General features: G+C 40.8%; 1 protein-coding gene across 1 annotated transcript in view; it reads right to left on the bottom strand.

The window, feature by feature from the left end:
• LOC112252990 (DNA nucleotidylexotransferase) overlaps positions 1–21,670 on the bottom strand; it is a 128,676-nt gene that overhangs the window by 67,323 nt on the left and 39,683 nt on the right. Inside the window, exons 5-7 of the mRNA XM_042323032.1 lie at positions 20,001–20,072; positions 19,660–19,783; positions 18,859–18,991 (exon numbers count right to left, since the gene is read on the bottom strand). Of these exons, the coding sequence (XP_042178966.1) occupies positions 18,859–18,991; positions 19,660–19,783; positions 20,001–20,072 (329 nt within the window). The remainder of the gene's footprint in view (positions 1–18,858; positions 18,992–19,659; positions 19,784–20,000; positions 20,073–21,670) is intronic.

Raw genomic sequence — 21,670 nt, 5'->3', positions numbered from 1 at the left:
ATGGCTATCAGGGGGAGCCTTGTCTGGCAGCGAAACATTTAATTCAGCCTAATTTTACTGCCTTTATAAAAACATAGCTGATATGGCTGACTTGCTTAAACAAATGTGGTTTCTAATGACAATTGAGATGTACTGTCAGCACTTCCGCCGAAGTCGGCTCCCCTCCTTGTTCGGGCGGCGTTCGGTGGTCGAAGTCACTGGCCTTCTAGCCATCACCGCTCCATTTGTCATTGTTCCATTTGTTTTGTCTTGTTCTCCGCACACCTGGTTTACATTCCCTAATCAACTGCATATATATATTTCTCTGTTCCCCCCCTATGTCTTTGTGTGGGATTGTTTTGTTACATGTTTTGTATTGACGCACCAGGCTGGTTTTTCCCCCGGGTACTTTGTTTCAACCCGGCGTAGGTTTAATTGTTAAACATTTTTGCTTATTTGTGACATTGTCGCACTTTGCACTTTTGCCTTTGGCTGGAGGTTAGTTGGACACTGTTGCGTCCGTCTGTTGTTTGCTTCTGCCAAATAAAGTGTGCGCCTTATGACAACTCTCTACTCTCCTGCACCTGACTTCAACACCAGTAGCGCATATGCTGACATGTACAAACCATGGCATTAGGAGACGACAAGTGTAACAGTATAACTTTAGACCGTCCCCTCACCCATTCCCGGGCGTGAACCGGGGACCCTCTGCACACATCAACAACAGTCACCCACGAAGCATCGTTACCCATCGCTCCACAAAAGCCGCGGCCCTCGCAGAGCAAGGGGAACCACTACTTCAAGGTCTCAGAGCAAGTGACGTCACCGATTGAAACGCTATTTAGCGCGAACACCGCTAACTAGCTAGCCGTTTCACATCCGTTACACAAGCAAATAAGAGGCAATCCATAATTTCGATTAACCCTCCTGCTGTGTTCCGTTCGAATTGGACCAATTTACAAGTTTTCTCTCTGAAAAATGTAGTTAATTTAATATGATTGTCATAAGGTTCCGGGCATCTGAACACACACAAAATACACTTGGATGATTTTCATTATATTTGGGGTGTTTTATTTAACTTTTGTACACTTTTGTACATTTCTAATGACCGGTCATTAGAAATGAATGGGTGAGACTACAATTAATGTGTAGCATTTAGTTCAGGCACATGCCCATTCATCAGATGGACACACTTCCTCTCCCAGACTCCCACATGCATGGATGCCATCTATACTGAGTATACCAAATATTAGGAACACCTTCCTCAGAGGGGTTGGGTTAAATGCGGAAGACACATTTCAGTTGAATTACATTCAGTTGTACAACTGACTAGGTATCCCCTTTCCCTTTCCCTTTCCCTTCCCTAATATTGAGTTGACTCCCCCTTTTGTCCTCAGAACATCCTCAATTCGTTTGGGTATGAACTCTACAAGGTGTCGAAAGTGTTCCACAGGGATGCTGGCCCATGTTAACTCCAATGCTTCCCACAGTTGTGCTAAGTTGGCTGGAAGTCCTTTGGGAAGTGGACCATTCTTGATACACATGGGAAACTGAGTTTTGAAAACACAACAGTGTTAGCAGTTTTTGACACAACGCAGTGCATCTGGAACCTACTACCCTTTCAAAGGCACTTAAATATTGTGTCTTGCCCATTGTCTCAATTGTCTCTAAGCTTGAAAATCCTTCTTTAACCCATCTCCTCCTCTTCATCTACACTGATTGAAGTGGATTTAACAAGTGACATCAATAAGGGGTGTCCCTAATGTTTTGTATACTCAGTGTATATGGATGTATGAGCTCTGTGGTAACTTATTAAAATTACTATTAAGAATTAATAGATTACTAATAATTAATAAATTACTCTATGCAAAGGTATTTTTTTGTCATTTTATTTACATTGGTCTCATTCCTAATGCAAGAAAAAAAGTGACAATAGTACTGTTTGTCCATCTTGAGGCGCCATAGCCAGTATTGGAGTAACTACAATGTTGTTGAGCCATCCTCAGTTGTATTCTATCACAGCCATTAAACTGCAACTGTTTTAAAGTCATTTTGGCCTCATGGTGAATTCCCTGAGCAGATTCTTTCCTCTCTGGCAACTGAGTTAGGAAGAACATTTGTATCTTTGTATTGACTGGGTGTATTGATACACCAGTGTAATTAATAACTTCACCATGCACAAAGTGGTATTCAATGTCTGCTTTATTTTTACCCATCTACCAATAGGTTCCCTTCTTTGCAATGGTATTGGCAAACTTCACTGCTCGACTGAGGGACCTTACAGATAATTGTATGTGTGGGGTACAGAGATGAGGTAGTCATTAAAAAATCATGTTAAACACTATTATTGCACACAGAGTTAGTCCATGCAACTTATTATGTGACTTGTTAAGCACATTTTTACTCCTGATGTTATTTAGGTGTGCCATAACAAAGGGGTTGAATACTTAGTGACTCAAGACATTTCATTTTTTCCTTTTTTTAGGGAATTTGTTAAAAAAAATCAAATCTAAAAACATAATTCCACTTTGACATTATGGGCTAACGGTAGCTAATCCCAATCCATACATTTTTGCGCAACCGCAGCATTCAAATGAGGCTACAATGAAAACTAATGGGACTGTAGCGACTGTGTTGGCATCAATATCCGGGGTGTGAACTAAGTTTCGATTCAGCGTTGATTGACATGGTAATGGACCAATAGTATTGGAGAAAAGTTGAAAAAACTGACGCTGTACGTTAAAGTGTGGCGTGTCCCGTCACGTACAGCATGCATTATTTAACGAATTCTGTACCGTACAGCCTCTTTCCAGCAGGTGTAGCGCTTCTCTCGCAGACTAAAAACAAGAAATGATCAATGGTGAGTGTAAATTACTTGTGAGTTCATCAATAGTTCATTTAATCAATTGTTAATTTTTCGGGTTATCACTGCGAGCCATCATGACTCTCAAAAACCCGTGACAGCCACAGTTTAATTGTGAAGATAAATTTAGCGCCGCACTAAAAACCCTACACAAACTTTCAAATAGGTATGTAATGAGACATTATATAAACTCTTTAGAATGTTTCATTTACATTTGAGGTGATAAGTTGGCAAATTCGGGTGAAAAAAGCCATTTCACCACACTATCTCCCCTGTTCACTATGATGCAGTAGCTTTCTCTTTCCAACCAGCCATTTTTAAAAAGACCAGATGTAGCTCCATTGCCTTCAATCATGCAGAGACGGGCAGCGTGAAGGTCTCGTCATTGATTTTGCTGGAAAGGGGAGAAATTGTGCTTTACAATGGTATTCATATTACAGTTGACCTGGAAGTATTGTGTTTTTGGGGCCCTAAAATAAGGTCAACTGTACGGAACAGCACGATGTACAAACGTGCGTTAGCTTACATTATAGTGTGTAGGCCAGTGACCAAAAATCTCTATTCAATCCATTTTAAATTCAGGCTGTAACTCAACAAAATGTTGGTAAAGTCAAAAGGTGTGAAGTCACTGTAATTCATGAACCATTCCTTGTTAGCATGAACAGCACGTTTTAAATGACAACTTGATCATTGGACCAACCGCAGTGTTTTTTGGAAACGTGGGTGTTTATTATGCTGTGGTTGTCTTGGTTGCGCATAGGACAGGTTTAAACATTTGTGATTACAATGTATAAACATCCTCTCAATGCGTGGTGTGAGCGGGGAATAAATATCCTGACTTGTTTGAGAAATGGTGCAGACTCACCCCAATGTTTAAAACTCAAAATGCACTTGCCTGGAGCTCAGACGCTCTGTCTAACTGCAATTCTAACATAGCCGGGTAGGCTGAGACAATGTAGTCTCAAACATATGTTTATAACATTTAACCCTTTTATTGTTGTGTGGTAATCAGTTGAGTGTGATTTTTATTCCTATGCATATTGTTCATATGGCCAAGTCCATTGGATATGTGAAGATATGTGTGAATTATGAGTTTTGTCCCACCCCTCTGCTAGCCAGTGGCTAGCCGGGTGGCTGTTTTTTGATAAGCTCCACGGGATGGTCTAAGATATTTGATAGGAGTGTCCTATGTTTACATTTGTTCGCTTGTTGTTATAATGATGATTGACTATTTTCCCTTGCATGACAAAGATTACTTTGATTTCAGATTTGGACTTTTTCTGACTCAACCTATTGCTATTAAGTATTTTTCTAGCATTTGATCTAATCACTGACACTATGGAAAGCAGCTGAGTCCTGGGATGAATTTCTTTGCTTCGGCTCAACGATAAAAGGGAATCACGTCGGCCTGGCTGATGCCATCTATATGGATGTAGGATCTCTGTGGTAACTTGAATCTGTACAGGGTCAATTTTAAATTACTTTGTGCAAAGGGATTTATGGTCCTCTCAGGCATTTTTTCTTATTTACATTGGTCTCCCTCACATAAACCTATGACATCCTGTAGAGATTGGGCCTGGATGATCAGGTTACTGTAAACTTGGTATCATTTGATTGATAAATAGTGGTTGGTTTTCAGAAGTTAAAAATGAAATGAAGGTCTGTGGTTCTCTTATCCTGTATAGTGTCCATTGAAGAAAGGTTGGATAATATTTTTCTCATTTCCTAGGCTTCTAGGCATCTTTTTGTTCCTGCTTTGCCTGGAAACTCTTGTTAATGCTTGTTAATTATTCGTATCTTAAGCGTTATGCCTTGTATGTGATTTAATACATTTTACAAAGTGAATAAATAATATTTGCTTTGATATTTGCTTCTTATGAATATTCCTTGATCTTAGTCAGCTAAACGCATAATACTTGATTGCACATGGTTTTTCTATAATGTTAAATGGAGTCAGATATTCAGTTGAAAAGACTTTGATCATATTCATTGCATAGTGTTATCTATAATAAATGCATTGATATCAAATATTACCTCACTACATAACCATAAACCTAACCATAACCCCTAACTCTAGCTAATGTCAGCCACCTAGCTAACGTTGGCGTTAGCCACCTAGCCAAAGGTTAGCCATAACAAATTGGAATTTGTAACGAAATGGATGATGGACATCCACAAATTAATACATACCATATGAAACGTAAAATATCATACTGAATGGAGAGAGATGGATTGCCATTTACTATGTTACGTCTACCCCTGAGTCCAGGTTGCTAAAATGGGATGAAAGCTCCATTACCAAGGAGAGGCAGCTTTTACAGTACAGTCACTGATTCATGGCATCAGTTTAGAGGCTTTCTTTCGTCTACAGTCGGCAGATACTTCTGAATCAACCCTGGTTTTAAAGGCCCTGGTTAACGGAAAAAGAAATGACAGCATTTCATTGAGTCTCAAAGAGATTTTTTGTATCTCTAATGGTATGCCCTGAAAACACTGTATTCTTATTTAACTATAGTTTAAGCATCTACTCCAACTCAATCAGACGGCTCTAAAAGTGTGCTTATACGACTTCTTGAATTGAAAGACTGATGGATGTTTTAAAGGCTGTACCCATAAACCATGTGTTACGCCCTGACCTTAGAGATCCTTTTTATGTCTCTATTTTGGTTTGGTCGGGGCTTGAGTTGGGGTGGGCATTCTATGTTTTGTGTTCTATGTTTTCTATTTCTTTGTGTTTGGCCGGGTATGGTTCTCAATCAGGGACAGCTGTCTATCGTTGTCTCTGATTGGGAACCATAGTTAGGTACCCTTTTTCCCACCTGTGTTTGTGGGAGGTTGACTTTCTTTATGGCACTTTGCCGTTGAGCTTCACGGTTTGGTTTTGTATTGTTTATTGTTTTGTCGGCGTCCTTCTTAATTAAAAGATCCTGTACGCTCCCCACGCTGCACCCTGGTCCTCTCCTTTCATCAGCCGTGACACCATGGCTGTGTTCAAGTTATCCTAAGCAACAACAGTTTCTGAGACAACTACATCTACTACTGTGGGCTGTATACCTGATCTGTAGTTACTGTACATACAGCTTATAACACTATTACATTAGGAAAAACTGTAATATTATTGATAACTTCTGTGCAGAACATATAAAATATAAATGGATATTTTCAAGTAAATGACAGGGGGGACACGGATGAATAATAGATTTGTCGGTTGTTTGGCTGTGCTTAGAATCTTATTAAAAAACACATTTTAATAAGTTAGCTACGGTATGGCAGCTAGAGAATAATAATACTTTCCTGATTCTTTAATGTGTTTTCATTAACAGCTCCTATATTCTTGAGGATCTTGGGGAACAGTTTTGTTGACTAAGATGATACACCTAAACATACTGTAGTGCGTGAGTCCACATGCTGTCAGTATCCTTAAGGATAGGTATACTTGCATCTAGCAATATGTTATTTCCCAAAATGTATCACAAAATTGGAAAAGGATTTAAGTGATGACTTATCCTCAAAAACATTCTTAGGATGCCAGAGAGAACTCTACAAACACTATAAATAATTAAAATGCTTCCTATACAATTCCACAATACAGAGAAAGTTCAATGGAGCAAGTTGAGCTAATGCATTTTTTAAGTGAAAAAGTCATTGACAAAAAAGAAATGTCATGACTGGGATCTATGATAACATCACTGCAAATAAAAACAGCACCTTATTGACACCTCAGTCTTTTCACACTCTGAAGTGGTAGCCAGCTTTTCTGTATCTCTTTTTAATCTTCCTTGTTACCCTCCTTCCACAGCTGTCCTCTCCATAAAGGTGAATGTCACAAGCATCAAATCACTAACGCCAACAAATCCTCACAAACTTCTCCAACTGAAGTGTCATCAAGGCTATGGGCTATAGATTGTGCAGGAGTGCAGGACCTCAGAAACTTTGAATGGCAAATGATTATTCTCTATGCTAGGTGGAGATTTTCTTTTAGACAGAGGCTGCGTTTCCAAAGGTAACCGCCCCGTTCCACCCCCTCCTGCCCCCTGGAAGTCCCAGTATTATGTTCTGCGCATGTGTTTCTTTACCTCTACCTAATACACACATTTGTGACTTGTTTCGGGAAACTAGGCCTATGTCGCATGTCACTACTTCACAGGAGTGGCATTTGAAATGTCTTCTGGGACATATGAACTTTCATGTGCCTTAATAACAAACTTGTATTTCATCCATAAATATGAATACAATTGTTAAATTACGAGCCTAGTAGGTTTAGCCACGGAAAAAGACAGGAACCTTCCCGCTAGCCATGACTGGCTGAGATAATGGATGGGCAGGACATGCCGGGAGATGAGTTTGGATTAGTCTGCCATGTAGCATGCTTCTGTCTATAACATGAGGTGTTCAGTATGTGTTGACAGTCCTTTCTACCGCGTCGTTTCTCAACAACATTGATGCCCCGAATTTAGCAGCCGCCATCGACAGATCAATTGGAAAAAGTGATGGGCTACTTTCTGCACCCACCACGGTCGTGACTTGACACAATGCTGGCCAAACAAGATGTTGCTCCAAGTCTGCCGTGAAGCGTTCATCCACATATACGGACGGGTAAGAGTCTAGCTACATTTTCAGATATAAGTTTCTAATTTTGTCAGAAAGTAGTTTTTATTGCAAGTTAAAGAATAGTGTTAGTTAGCTAGCAAACGTTGGCTTGCTGGCTCGCTAGCTAACGTTACGTGTTTGATCTGTGTAGTAATATTATTCAAATCAGAAATCCATTTTCATTGCTAGTTATTACCTAAGCTTAGCAAGCTAACATTGAACCTAGTTTGGTAGCTGCACATTTATACCACAGCTTTGACAATGATGTATATGGGACAGCTATGACAATGATGTATTGATAGTAGTATGAGTTGGGATTATGGCAGTTCATTGTTTAGCTAGCTAGCTAGCTACATGTCTAAACAAAAAACTCCACTTCGAACGGATTATTACACGATCCATCAAACTAGCCAGGTGTGTCTGGGGGGGATTTCGGTCATATATTGCATTTCCTGAACATGTGTACATGTCTAGACAATCGTGAAATTTTCTACATAAGCCCAAATTGAGGCAGTCAGTCACATTTGTGGTCACCCTCCATTCACATTTCTCACTGTCAATCATGAATGATAATTATTCAAGTTATACCAGTGAAACTTCCATGCAGAATCTGCATGCCAAACATTCTTCTTGAGTTATGTACAGTGTTGTTTCGAATTTTTTAGCAAAGCACATATTTTGCCTAGTGGTGAGTGCTGTTGAGTTTTGGCCCTATGAGAGAAAAATGTGACCATTTGCACAACCATCCTATAATCTCATAAGAAATTAGGTGATGTTTTTTGTCTTACAGTAACGTTATATTATGCTATTACATTATTATCACCTTTATGTGATGTAGAGGAGGATGAGTGGAGGGCCTCTCACTGTTAAGTACATTTGAATTATGTAATAACATTTATTTTTGGTATAATAGGTCTCCACTGCAAAGGTGTTTCATCAATCCTGAGAATATCTCCATGGCGATGTGCATGTTCTCTCGCCAGTCGATGGTTCGATTATGAACTTCAGGGGGTCACCTGGCTCGAAGAACAACTCTATAGCAACCAGTCATGATGCAAATTAGATTATGGTATTTGTTCCAAAACGTCCTCAGGGATGTCCCCGGGACAAACTGAGAACTATTGTATTCACATGTGAGTTCCAAAATGAGATTGTTACACAACAGGACTGCCCTAAAACCAAGGCACACTCTCTGCTAATTATCTATAGGCTATGTTCAACTTGTCAATTCCCATGATTTTCTAACAGCAGTTTGAATTGAGGTATGTTCTGCCTCATCATTAATTCACATAAAAGAAGCCCATTTCACTGTGGCGGATCACTTACATTTTAGGCTTGCTATGCTAATGTAGGGTGAGAATTATCTAGATGAGCCAGACAAATTTTTCTCTTCGATGACGGACGAAGTACTCCACCAGTGCTTCAGTCAGAACAGAATCTGGCAGAACTTTTCCTCCTGGTGCATTTTCCAGTTGGCGCCTGTATTGCATTCATTGTCGTTTTCCTTACTAATAATTACTGTGTGTGTTTCTATCAAAGTGCCTTATTACATTATCATAATACAATGTATGTATATTGTGTTGTCATTTTTACTGTAGCACACCATATTTATGTATAGGGCATAATGTATTCCTTTATAACAGCAGACACACAAAGTACTGATTTCATAACCTTTATGGTGTTATACTCAATTGTGCTTATGTAGTAAAAAAAAGAAAAGTTAGTTCTGTAAAACAATGCTAATGGCGTCAATGCAGTATTAGCTTGTGTTGTATCCTATTGCCGCTTTCAAAACAACTGGGAACTCTGACTTCCGACTTCAGTGCGTTCAAGACAACTAGGAACTCTGGGAAAAACTAGCTCCGACTGGGAAAAATCGTTTTGAACGGTCATCCAACTCGAAATTCCAAAAGGGAACTCAGGCCTCTGTCTAGAGCTCCAACTTTCCGACCTAAAGATCGCAGACATCATGATTTGACCGTACTTTTCTGAGTTCCCAGTTGTCCGGAAAGCATCATAAACACATTATTTGAAGCTGCCCTGGTCTTACCGTGACCATTGCATTGGCCTGTGTACTAATTTGGCCTGCATAGCTCTGTCCTGCCCTACACCGTTGGTACTTGTAATATTGTTATATTTCTATATCTTGATATTTTATTCTAATTAGCAATAATTCCTCTTTATTCTGTACTTTCAGAAACCACGCACACACGCGCACACACACACACACACACACACACACACACACACACACACACACACACACAAAGCTGTTTATCATGTCTGCCTCATCCACTGCCCCCATTTTGTAATTATAGCTAAGCGCACACTCTCCCGTCAGGTGGTCCACCCCTGTGGCTCTCTCTTCTCCTGTAGCTCCAAGGTATAGTGATTGGTCTCCTCCACTATGTCTCCCACCAGCTCCTCTGTCAGAAAAAGTTTGGAGCACTCTGCTTCAGAGGGAGATGGCCAGGGGCTTTGCACTCCAGATTGGGACTAGTCAAAGCCAACAGCAGGGCCAAGAGGGGTGAAATGATGTGATTGGCTGCCAGTGTGGTGATACTGATGATGTGTTTCCACAGATGGTTTGTTTACTGTATGTTTTACCCTGGAAACTAATGTGACCCTGTAGAAACTAATGTGACTCCGTAAAGACATTTGTTATTATAAGAAGCTAAAATGAGTAAAATACCTGTAAAAGTAATATATTGGAATATTCTGTTAATTAATTGTGAAAGCACTGTTTTCCTATTGAGATGTATTGCATTGGAAATTGTACACTGTCTCTTCAAAAAACAACATCAAGTTGAGAATTCCATCATGCAAGAGGTCAGTCAGTTCCGTGATTGCTATCATAGAATACCTACACTACTAAAACAAAAGATGTAGTAAATTAACCAAGCCCCTCATATAAAGTTGCCAAAACAAAGATGGACTGGAGTTGTCAGTCATTTCAAGGGTGTTTCCGGTCTAAAACAAAAATCAAGACGTGAAAATTTTAAAATACCTACAAGAGAAGACTGCATTGGGAAGAAAGACATAGCTAGCCAGCAAGCATGATCCTGTGGCGGATTTGTTTCATGGAGGAGAGAGAAACTACCAACCGTTAGTTGATGTACTCTTGTTTTCTAGCTGTGAACAATCCAAGTAAAGGATAAAAATGTCATCTGAAAGGGAAAATGTTGTAGTCAAAATTGAGAAGAAATTGCCTGAGTGAGTGAGCTGAAAGAAAATATGCGAAAATCTGAAACTAAAAATTTGTGAGGACATTGCAAATTCATCTAATTTGTTTGAGTGGAGCTATGATTCAGTACTTAGAGAGAGATTTATCTTTTATTTAACTAGGCAAGTCAGTTAAGAACACATTCTTATTTACAATGACGGCCTACCTCAGCCAAACCCTGATGACACAATTGTGACTCCCAATCATGGCCGGACGTGATACAGCCTGGATTCAAAACCAGGGACTTGTTGACCACTGGGACCGCTTGGACAGAGAAGCAGTGCCTAGACCGCTGAGCCACTCGGGAGATGAGGTTACTCAGGTGAAAGATCAGGGACTTGTTGACCACTGGGACCGCTTGGACAGAGAAGCAGTGCCTTGGACTGCTGAGCCACTCGGGAGATGAGGTTACTCAGGTGAAAGATCAGGGACTTGTTGACCACTGGGACCGCTTGGACAGAGAAGCAGTGCCTTAGACCGCTGAGCCACTCGGGAGATGAGGTTACTCAGGTGAAAGATCAGGGACTTGTTGACCACTGGGACCGCTTGGACAGAGAAGCAGTGCCTTAGACCGCTGAGCCACTCGGGAGATGAGGTTACTCAGGTGAAAGATCAGGGACTGTTGACCACTGGGACCGCTTGGACAGAGAAGCAGTGCCTTAGACCGCTGAGCCACTCGGGAGATGAGGTTACTCAGGTGAAAGATCAGGGACTTGCAGTGCTTTTGGCAGTAAATGATCAGATTGACAGCTTGGGAAACGTGGATGATGTTGTTGAAGATCCATCAGTACCATCAGGATGGGGATCATGGGCAGCCGGTTGTGTTTGACGCCCTCTTGTGGCGGATGATAGTACTACTGCTACAGGCATTTCTTCTCACAAACCTGCCAGTGCAATTGAGTCAGATAATAACCCAATACGAGTGCAGGTGTACACCCCACGTACATAAAATAGTTCTGAATCAGTAGTCAGATTGGTGAAGTTGGCCAGAAGGATAAATTGAACTTCAACAGTCTTGAGATGCAGATTGAAAGATCTGAAAAAAGTTTATGTTGAAGGTGAAATTGTTGAAGCTGTCATTCAGTCGATCGCTCCAGAGGTTAAACTGAAATGCTACCTAGAAAGCAGAACTGAGTTGACACTGAACACATTGAGACAAATACTTAGAACTCATTGACCAGTGCAGTTCAAGAACCCAAAGAAACCCATATTCAGTTCTTAATGCATACAATGGGCATCAGACAGAAAGTCTTCTTTGCATCAGAACGAGCTAAAGCTTGATTTCAGTACAACCAAGAATTGATCCAAATACAGTTCTTGCAGACAGTGATGACAGGTCTCCAAGATGACGTCATATCTGAAGATCTCAAGCCTTGATTACAGGACCCAAATGTGAAGGGTGAGACATTACTGGAGAAGATGAACACTATCTACAGTCTGGAGATGGAAAAGAACATCAAGATGTCAGCCTTATTGAAGAGCAAAGAAGCTAAAGTAGTTGCAGTTCAGGAAGAGGAGAAAGATTGCACAGAACAGGTCAATGGTCTTAGGAAGGGGAATGGTCACGCACCTAAACTAAATACACTGATTGAGAAGCTTAAAGCTGGAAACAAAGCCATCTGTGATACTCTTCAATACCTCACCACAGAAGTAGCCAGCCTTTCTCAGACCAATAGGACAAAGATAGGGAAGTACCACTCCAGCCACGTACAAAATAATATACTCTGATGGTGGTGATGGTAAAAGCAAACCAGGATGCTGTCAACAGTGGGAAGAGTCCAACCGTGATGGAAGAAATGGGCACTGTTACAAATGTGTCAGTAATGAACACTTCGCTGTAGGCTGTCATAAACGAAGAGAGAATACTGCAAATAAACTCAGAAAAAAAAGAAACGTCCTTTCATTGTAAACTGCGTTTTTTTTCAGCAAACTTAACATGTGTAAATATTTGTAGGAACATAACAAGATTCAACAACTGAGACACATACTGAACAAGTTCCACAGACATGTGACTAACATAAATGGAATAATGTGTCCCTGAACAAAGGGTGGGGGGTTCAAAACCAAAAGTAACAGTCAGTGTCTGGTGTGGCCACCAGCTGCATTAAGTACTGCACTGCAGCTCCTCCTCATGGACTGCACCAGATTTGCCAGTTCTTGCTGTGAGATGTTACCCCACACTTCCACCAAGGCACCCGCAAGTTCCCGGTCATTTCTGGGGGGAATGGCCCTAGCCCTCACCCTCCAATCCAACAGGTCCCAGACGTACTCAATAGAATTGAGATCCGGGCTCTTCACTGGCCATGGCAGAACACTGACATTCCTGTCTTGCAGGAAATCAAGCACAGAATAAGCAGTATGGCTGGTGGCATTGTCATGCTGGAGGGTCATGTCAGGATGAGCCTGCAGGAAGGGTACCACATGAGGGAGGAGAATGTCTTCCCTTTAACGCAAAGCATTGACACAGACCCTCCACCTCCAAATCGATCCCGCTCCAGAGTACAGGCCTCGGTGTAATGCTCATTCCTTCAACAATAAATGCGAATCTGACCATCACCCCTGGTGAGACAAAACCGCGACTCATCAATGAAGAGCACTTTTTGCCGGTACTGTCTGGTCCAGTGACGGTGGGTTTGTGCCCATAGCCGGTGTTGTTGCCGGTGATGTCTGGTGAGGACCTGCCTTACAACAGGCCTACAAGCCCTCAGTCCAGCCTCTCTCAGCCTGTTGCGGACAGTCTGAGCACTGATCGAGGGATTGTGCGTTCCTGGTGTAACTCGGGCAGTTGTTGTTGCCATCCTGTACCTGTCCTGCAGGTGTGATGTTTGGATGTACCGAACATGTGCAGGTATTGTTACACGTGGTCTGCCACTGCGAGGACGATCACCTGTCCATCCTGTCTTAGCCGTCTCACAGTATGGACATTGCAATTTATTGCCCTGGCCGCATCTGCAGTCTTCATGCCTTCTTGCAGCATGCCTAAGGCATGTTCACGCAGATGAGCAGGGATCCTGGGACACTTTCTTTTGGTGTTTTCCCAGAGTCAGTAGAAAGGCCTCTTTAGTGTCCTAAGTTTTCATAACCGTGACCTTAATTTCCTACCGTATGTAAGCTGTTGGTATCTTAACGACCGTTCCACAGGTGCATGTTCATTAATTGTTTATGGTTCAATGAACAAGCATGGGAAACAGTGTTTAAACCCTTTACAATGAAGATTTGTCAAGTTATTTGGATTGTTACGAATTATCTTTGAAAGACAGGGTCCTGAAAAAGGGATGTTTGTTTTTTGCTGAGTTTACAAGCAAGATTGAGATTACTCTCACTAAAACATGTGCAGCTGAAACAGAGAGACAGTTGCCACTTTCAAGGAAGCAAGAGAGAGCTGCCAAGTTGTTAGGACAAAGATGTCTAGTCCAGTGCTCTCTTGACAGAATCAACACCTTGTTGATAACAGTTGTCCCCGACGTGATATAGTGGTTGTAGGCCTAGCTACTCCCTCTACCGACAATGGTAGAAAGATAAACAAACCATCTGGCGACAAATTATCAGTAATCATTATCACACCGGCACGGGCATCTTGTATCAATAAATCACTATCAGAAAATGGTTTGTGTGGTAATCATTTCTTTATTTATTGTTTTTTCATGTTTTCAAGTACTAGTGACAATTCATGCATATGATGTGTGTAAAATATATATTTTTACGGTTAATATGGATTATGATGTGGTAATGGTAAGTTATTTTCCGGCTATGTGTGGAGCCATGTTTCTTGACATCATTCAATGTGGTCTGGGTGGCACGTAAACGTGAAGGGATGGTTCACTCATCTTTCAAGTAAACTACCAGAAGTGAATGATGGTAGACGACACACCCACGTCACATTTAACATGCATACTGCAAGCAGACCCAACTCATCTGGTCACCTCTTATCTTTGGTTGACACAGAAAAACAAACATGGTGACTCGCACAAACTCTATCCATGATGTGATGAATTGTAAATATTAATTGGTATTAGCTAATACATATTATGCTTTCTATCAGCTGAGAGTTGGCTAAATATGACGGCTTGTGTCAGCTCATTTTTACTCAGTTAGCGCTAGGACTAATGTAGCCTACATTTTCCGATGTGGATGAGAATTATGTTATGCTGTTGCTACTGTGAATGTCTGAACATTACATCTAAAAATAAACTGCTCACATTGAGGACATAACCTTGTCAAGACTGAAAAATGTCTGGCAAGCTCAAAAGCTGCCTGTTGCGTCAATCGTAACTAGACGTTCTGATGAAGTGTTCTAATCACATCGGTTTGAGCATACGCTGCAGGGACCACTGTAGTATGATCACATCCCTGTGTTCATACACGTTAAAGGGCTAGACGAAACCTCCAGGGGACCATGACACAATGGTCCAAGGACGTTCAGGTGACCATGACACAATGTTCCAAAAACATCCTAAAAACGTCCCCAGGTCATAAAGGTCCCCCTTAGAATGTTACCTTGGGACCATCATGTGACGTTCTAAGGACTAGTAAAATAAAGGTCCTTCTAACAGACTAAAAAAGTCCTGACGTTGTCCCCAGTGACATACTGGGAACTAGACAAAGGTCCCCCAGAGAACGTTCCCTTGGGACAATCACACAACGTTCTTAGAACATTTTCAGAACTTCACATGAATAATCTTGCGCCGAAACCCTTAAGAGACCTTGTAATGAATGCTCAGGGAGAAAATAGGGTAGATTCATGCGCAGAGAGTGACAGATGTTTATTAAGTTTATTAAGCCTTCGCAGAAGGCAGGAATTGTGGCCACAGGCAGGCAATGGTCAAACACAGGTAGGCAGTCAAAAACAAACAATATCTCACAACCCTACAAAAAGAAAGAAATGAACTAAGCAGGGAGCTGATGAGACCAGGTGAGAAACGAACAATGGTGAAATCAACGAACAAAAATGAAAGACAGGGCTACGTTCCAGAACACAAAGAAACAGGGCTACGTCCATGAACACAAAGAAAAAGAACACAAGGTTGACTAAGAAAAGAAAAGCAGAACCTTACAGACCTACTGGGAATGTCGCTGAATGTCCTCAGGACGTCCCCAGTTTTCTGGGTAATAAACACATCTTGTAGCTGCAAATCAATAAAATAAATCAGCTACAGTTCCTCCTCTCAACTCCAATCATGTTAACTACCCATGATGCTTTAATCACTTTTTAATCTCCCCCTCTCCCCCCCAGCGAAGACGATATTTACATAATCAATTATCATTCCAGCTGTCATCCCTCCATAGGGTGCAAGAGTCATGGGACATTTACAGCTGTTTCCAGAAGATCAACCACACTTGAGCGGAGAGGTTATTGGTACACAAGCCTATGTGGGACGAAAATGCTAATCGATTCAGTATGCTAGTGTGGCTGCCCAGAGCGTTACAAATAACTATACTTCCACCATTTATTATTGAGGGAAGTATCCACAGTAAGGTGACTGGAATCTTTATAGAAATAACCTGGGGGGAGTGGGGAGTGGGACATCCTAAAAAGTAGAAAAATAAAGAAAAAAAAACTACATTTGAAGAAAAAGAAATCAGTGTGTTTCTCTTTCTACCGATTTTACCTACTGTGTATAAAGGATTATACTGTATTATCAAGGATTATACTGTACTGTCAGAGAGAGAGAGAAAGAATGAGAGAGAGAGAGAAAGGGAAAGAGAGAGGGATATAGAGAAAGAAAGAGAGAGATGGTTGGGGGATGACAACAGAGAACAAGGAGATTAGGTTGGAGTCATTAAAACTCGTTTTTCAACCACTCCACATATTCCTTGTTAACAAACTATATATTTGGCAAGTCTGTTAGGACATCTACTTTGTGTGTTGACACAAGTAATTATTCCAACAATTGTTTACAGACAGATATTTCACTTATAATTCACTGTATCACAATTCCAGTGCGTCAGAAGTTTACATACACTAAGTTGACTGTGCCTCTAAACAGCTTGGAAAATTCCAGAAAATTATGTAATGGCTTTAGAAGCTTCTGATAGGCTAATCGACATAATTAGAGTCAATTGGAGGTGTACCTGTGGATGTATTTCAAAGCTTACTTCAAACTCAGTGCCTCTTTGCTTGACATCATGGGAAACTCAAAAAATATTAACCGAAACCTCAGAAAAACAACTGTAGACCTCCACAAGTCTGGTTCATCCTTGGGAGAAATTTCCAAACGCCTGAAGGTACCACGTTCATCTGTACAAACAAAAGTACGCAAGTATAAACACCATGTGACCACGCAGACGTCATACCGCTCAGCAAGGAGATGCGTTCTGTCTCCTAGAGATGAACATGCTTTGGTGTGAAAAGTGCAAATCAATCCCAGAACAACAGCAAAGGACATTGTGAAGATGCTGGAGGAAACAGGTACAAAAGAATCTATAGCCACAGTCAAACAAGTCCTATATCGACATAACCTGAAAGGCCGCTCAGCAAGGAAGAAGCCACTGCTCCAAAACTGCCATAAAAAAAGCTGGTGACAAAGATCGTACTTTTTGGAGAAATGTCAACTGGTCTGATGAAACAGAAATAGAACTGTTTGGCCATAATGACCATCGTTATGTTTGGAGGAAAAAGAGGGATGCTTGCAAGCTGAAGAACACCATCTCAACCGTGAAGCACGGGGGTGGCAGCATCATGTTGTGGGGGTTCTTTGCTGCAGGAGGGACTGGTGCACTTCACAAAATAGATGGCATCATGAGGTAGGAAAATTATCTGGATACATTGAAGCAACATCTCAAGACATCAGTCAGGAAGTTAAAGCTTGGTCACAAATGGGTCTTCCATATGGACAATGACCCCAAGCATACTTCCAAAGTTGTGGCAAAATGGCTTAAGGACAACAAAGTCAAGGTATTGGAGTGGCCATCACAAAACCCTGAACTCAATCCTATAGAAAATATGTGGGCAGAACTGAAAAAGAGTATGCGAGCAAGGAGGTCTACAAACCTGATTCAGTTACACCAGCTCTGTCAGGAGGAATGGGCCAAAATTCACCCAACTTATTGTGGGAAGCTTGTGGAAGGCTACCTGAAACATTTTAACCAAGTTAAACAATTTAAAGGCAATGCTACCAAATACTAATCGAGTGTATGTACACTTCTGACCCACTGGGAATGTGATGAAATAAATAACATTTCACATTCTTAAAATAAAGTGGTGATCCTAACTGACTTAAAACAGGGAATTTTTACTAGGATTAAATGTCAGGAATTGTGAAAAACTGAGTTTAAATATATTTGGCTTAGGTGTATGTAAACTTCCGACTTCAACTGTAAGTGTTACAGACTGTTGGCTAACCAGCAGCAGGCCTGTCATTCCCGTAGAGAAGAGAAGCGCATGTCCTTATGGCAGACTGCTCTTGCATTATTTAACACCACACCACCACATATTTACACCACCATAGAGCCCAGAGCTCCGAACTCACTGAAGCACACTGTGCCACACATAAATAGAGCACAACGGAAATGTACATAAAGAGCCTCCCTTTGTAGCCGCCTAGCCAGCAATTTATGTGAATGTAGCTACTGTAGTAATTACTGTAGGGCACCCTATATGCTTGATGCTTCTATGCACACTCTTCTCTCTTCTCTCTTGGCAGGAACTAACGAACCGTGTATGTCATAAAGTATGTAGAATGAACGCCTTGTGCATAACAGATATTGGAGTAAGTCAATGCAGATTGAACTGTCCAATTTATTTCTCTATCACTTTTTCACAAGCACATGCACACACATGCAAGTGCATGCACAAATATGCACACACACACACAAATTACAGAGGGGATTTCCTAGACTCTAGGGAATCCCCACTCTGTAATGTGTGTGTGTGTGTGTGTGCGTGCGTGCGTGCGTACGTGTGTGTGCTTGTGAAAAAGTCAGAGAGAATCAATTGGACAGCTAGAGGGTCATGGACCCGCTCATGGTTTGTGTCATTCTTAAAAAATTTAAATGGGCTCAATAATATTAGAAATATAGTTCATTTAATGTTCCAAGTGTCATTTGATTCCTGCAACAGTGGGGTTGTATTCATCAGACAACAACAAGGAACTAAGACTATTGCATACTGTACAGACAGTGTTGTATTTGGCCTACTATGTCAAACTCTACAAACAGTCAAATACATGTACACTGACAAGACAAGACAAGAGTTGTACTGTACCTGCGAAAGCCACCTGTCAGAGCCAGTGTAGCATCGGGTGCGATCCAGTGGACTGTCTCTTCGATGATGCATCCAAGAGCTTTGGCCTCGGCTTTACTGACAGCCTTGGAGATGTCACTGTAATACAGGAAACCTGAAGGGAAAATGTCAAAATCGGTCTGTCTGAAGTGGGCAATAGCTGCAGTAGAATTGTGGAGGATGTACAGTATAGTAATTTACCTGTAATTTTGGAAGTATTCAAGAATTTTGTGGATGTTCATAACATGTCAAATATATAATGTAATAACAATAAATATCAACTAGAATCACAAAGCTGTTAAATATTATAGTATAACCTATCAACTTAGTGAATACTTTTGCTGTTTAATATGAAGATTTCAACATGGAATATATTTGATGTTTTAAACGTGCTGATGTAAAGCTATATGAAACGTATCATGCTGCATGACATACTCATGTGCAAATGAAATGTCTCATACATGGGGAATGCATATAACACTGCACACCTAAGTGCTAAAGCTCTCTGAGCCCAAATAAATACAATTAAGAGTGAGAATATAACCTAATTGATGTTCAAGCACTACAGGTATTACTCTAAATGCATGTGACATTAAGAAATATGCTATTTTCTCTCTCCTGACTTGCCCCCCACTTCTGTACTCGCCTCGCCTTTCCTCTCTACCTTTCTCCTCCACTCTTCCGAGTTGACAATCATGGATGTTTCAAAATATATACTTTATATACATGTATGTTGTGATATCAAAAGAAAGAGAAGAGGTTGTGTGCCACTCCTGTTTATACCAGCTCTCTGCATCCTGTTCAACTGGATGTTGGGCTCGGTCAAAATCTCCTGGAGTGAGCGCAGCCCTCTGCGGTACCACTTCTCAGCTGTTTTGGGTCCAACCCCGAACACACTGGTGAACAGCTGGCAGGGGAGGACAGATGTACTCAAGAGAACATATTGTCAGATTGGACCTCTTTGGGAGGCGGAATTACTTGTACTTGTACTATTTAAATACTTAATGGCAGCATTTGTAAGGTGTATACAATGATCATTTGGTGGAAATGTACAGGAAATAAAAGCTACGGTATGTCTATGACTTCAAAAGAATTTCAAAATAAGATCCTTTTGAGCTACTTACCTTAAGTGCTTGATATCGTTCATCACACCGTATCTCTTCAACTTTAAAAGAGCGGCCAAATGTAAGGATCTCCTGTGGAAAATCAAGTAGACGACATTAATATATTGATTTTACCTGCCAAACTGCTGGTAAGTTCTACGTAATTTCTCTAAAAACAGTTATATAGCTTGAGTAATTGCTTTTCATTTAAGAACAGATTATACTTAAATCAAGTACCCCTTTGATGCTCATTTCCATTCCTATTCTATAAATTATATATTTGGTATGGTTAAGCATCGGATTAATTCCATAATAGCTGTAATGAAAAGCTCAGGATGTTATATTCCACAGCTCCAAATGTTTGCTTTGAAAAGGCTTTGTTCCCGAGCCTAATAGTGTTCTCCTCTCTGGGGAGCAGAACTAATTTGCTGGTCACATTTTAAGTGTCTCCATATCACATTTATCAAAGGGTGTAGTAAAGGGATCATCAACTAGATTCAGCCGATTCGGGATGATTTTTTCTCGAGCGCATGTTCAGGGGGCCAGAACATAATTACAAATGATTACAGAAAAGCAAAATTAGCACAATAAGATAGAAAACAGATATTTCAATATTTGACTAAAACATAATTATTTTCAACCCTGCTTACATTTGCAAATGATCACATACTGTATATCTCTCTATTATGCGTGGGAATACTTTGGAACAGATTTCCAAAATTAAAATCACTTTATGTCCAACATTAAAAAAATAATGATAATTGTTTGCTCAGAAAATGTGGAGGGACCAAAACAAACTCGTACCGCAGTCCACCTGTTGGGGGACCCTGGTGTAGGATTAACACTCCAAACAACATCACAATTATCTAATAGAACCATAATTGGCCATCTCAGCGAACACCTATATCAGGCAAAATGACAGTATGAGTGGGAATCTCAAGACAGTTTCCTTTTTTACTTAACATAAAGAATTGTCATCCTTTTGGATAAAGACTGTGTCTGAGCTTTGAGAGGCTATTAGCTGTCAGTCCTCTCTCTCTTCTTTCTCACCATGCATTTCGTATTGAGACGTTGCCTGAATTTCAGACCTGCATGTATTTGCCCATAGATCTCACCCAGCTGTGGCTTAGCATTCAATTCAAATAGGCATTCTCTGACACTCTACAGCCTGCAACGATTTCTGCCCTGAAGATGTTTGTGAACGTGTGTTCAGGGAGGGTGGGGTGGATTGACCCGATGTGACAGGACAGTCTTCTCAAAAGTATGTGTGTGTGTGTGTGTGTGTGTGTGTGTGTGTGTGTGTGTGTGTGTGTGTGTGTGTGTGTGTGTGTGTGTGTGTGTGTGTGTGTGTGTGTGTGTGTGTGTGTGACTGCACATATGTTACATGGACTGAGGCTGAAGTCTGAAATGTGTATGTATGTGCATGCACAAGTGTATATGGGTGATTCTACAGAAGTGGTGCAAATTGCAGTCCCACCATAAAAAAAAATGTTTTTATTTACATCATGATACTGTATGTTCTAATTCAATTCAAGGCAATAACAAACATACTATAATATGAATATAGTCATTGTTTATACACCTATTTCTATTTTACCTTTATTTAACTAGGCAAGTCAGTTAAGAACAAATTCTTATTTTCCATGATGGCCTAGGAACAGTGGGTTAACTGCCTTGTTCAGGGGCAGAAG

The sequence above is a fragment of the Oncorhynchus tshawytscha genome, linkage group LG01 (genome assembly GCF_018296145.1).
Source record: "Oncorhynchus tshawytscha isolate Ot180627B linkage group LG01, Otsh_v2.0, whole genome shotgun sequence".
NCBI classification, from domain to species: Eukaryota; Metazoa; Chordata; class Actinopteri; order Salmoniformes; family Salmonidae; genus Oncorhynchus; species Oncorhynchus tshawytscha.
Note: the sequence above shows the minus strand (reverse complement) of the source record. Positions and strands in the feature narration are given on the sequence as shown.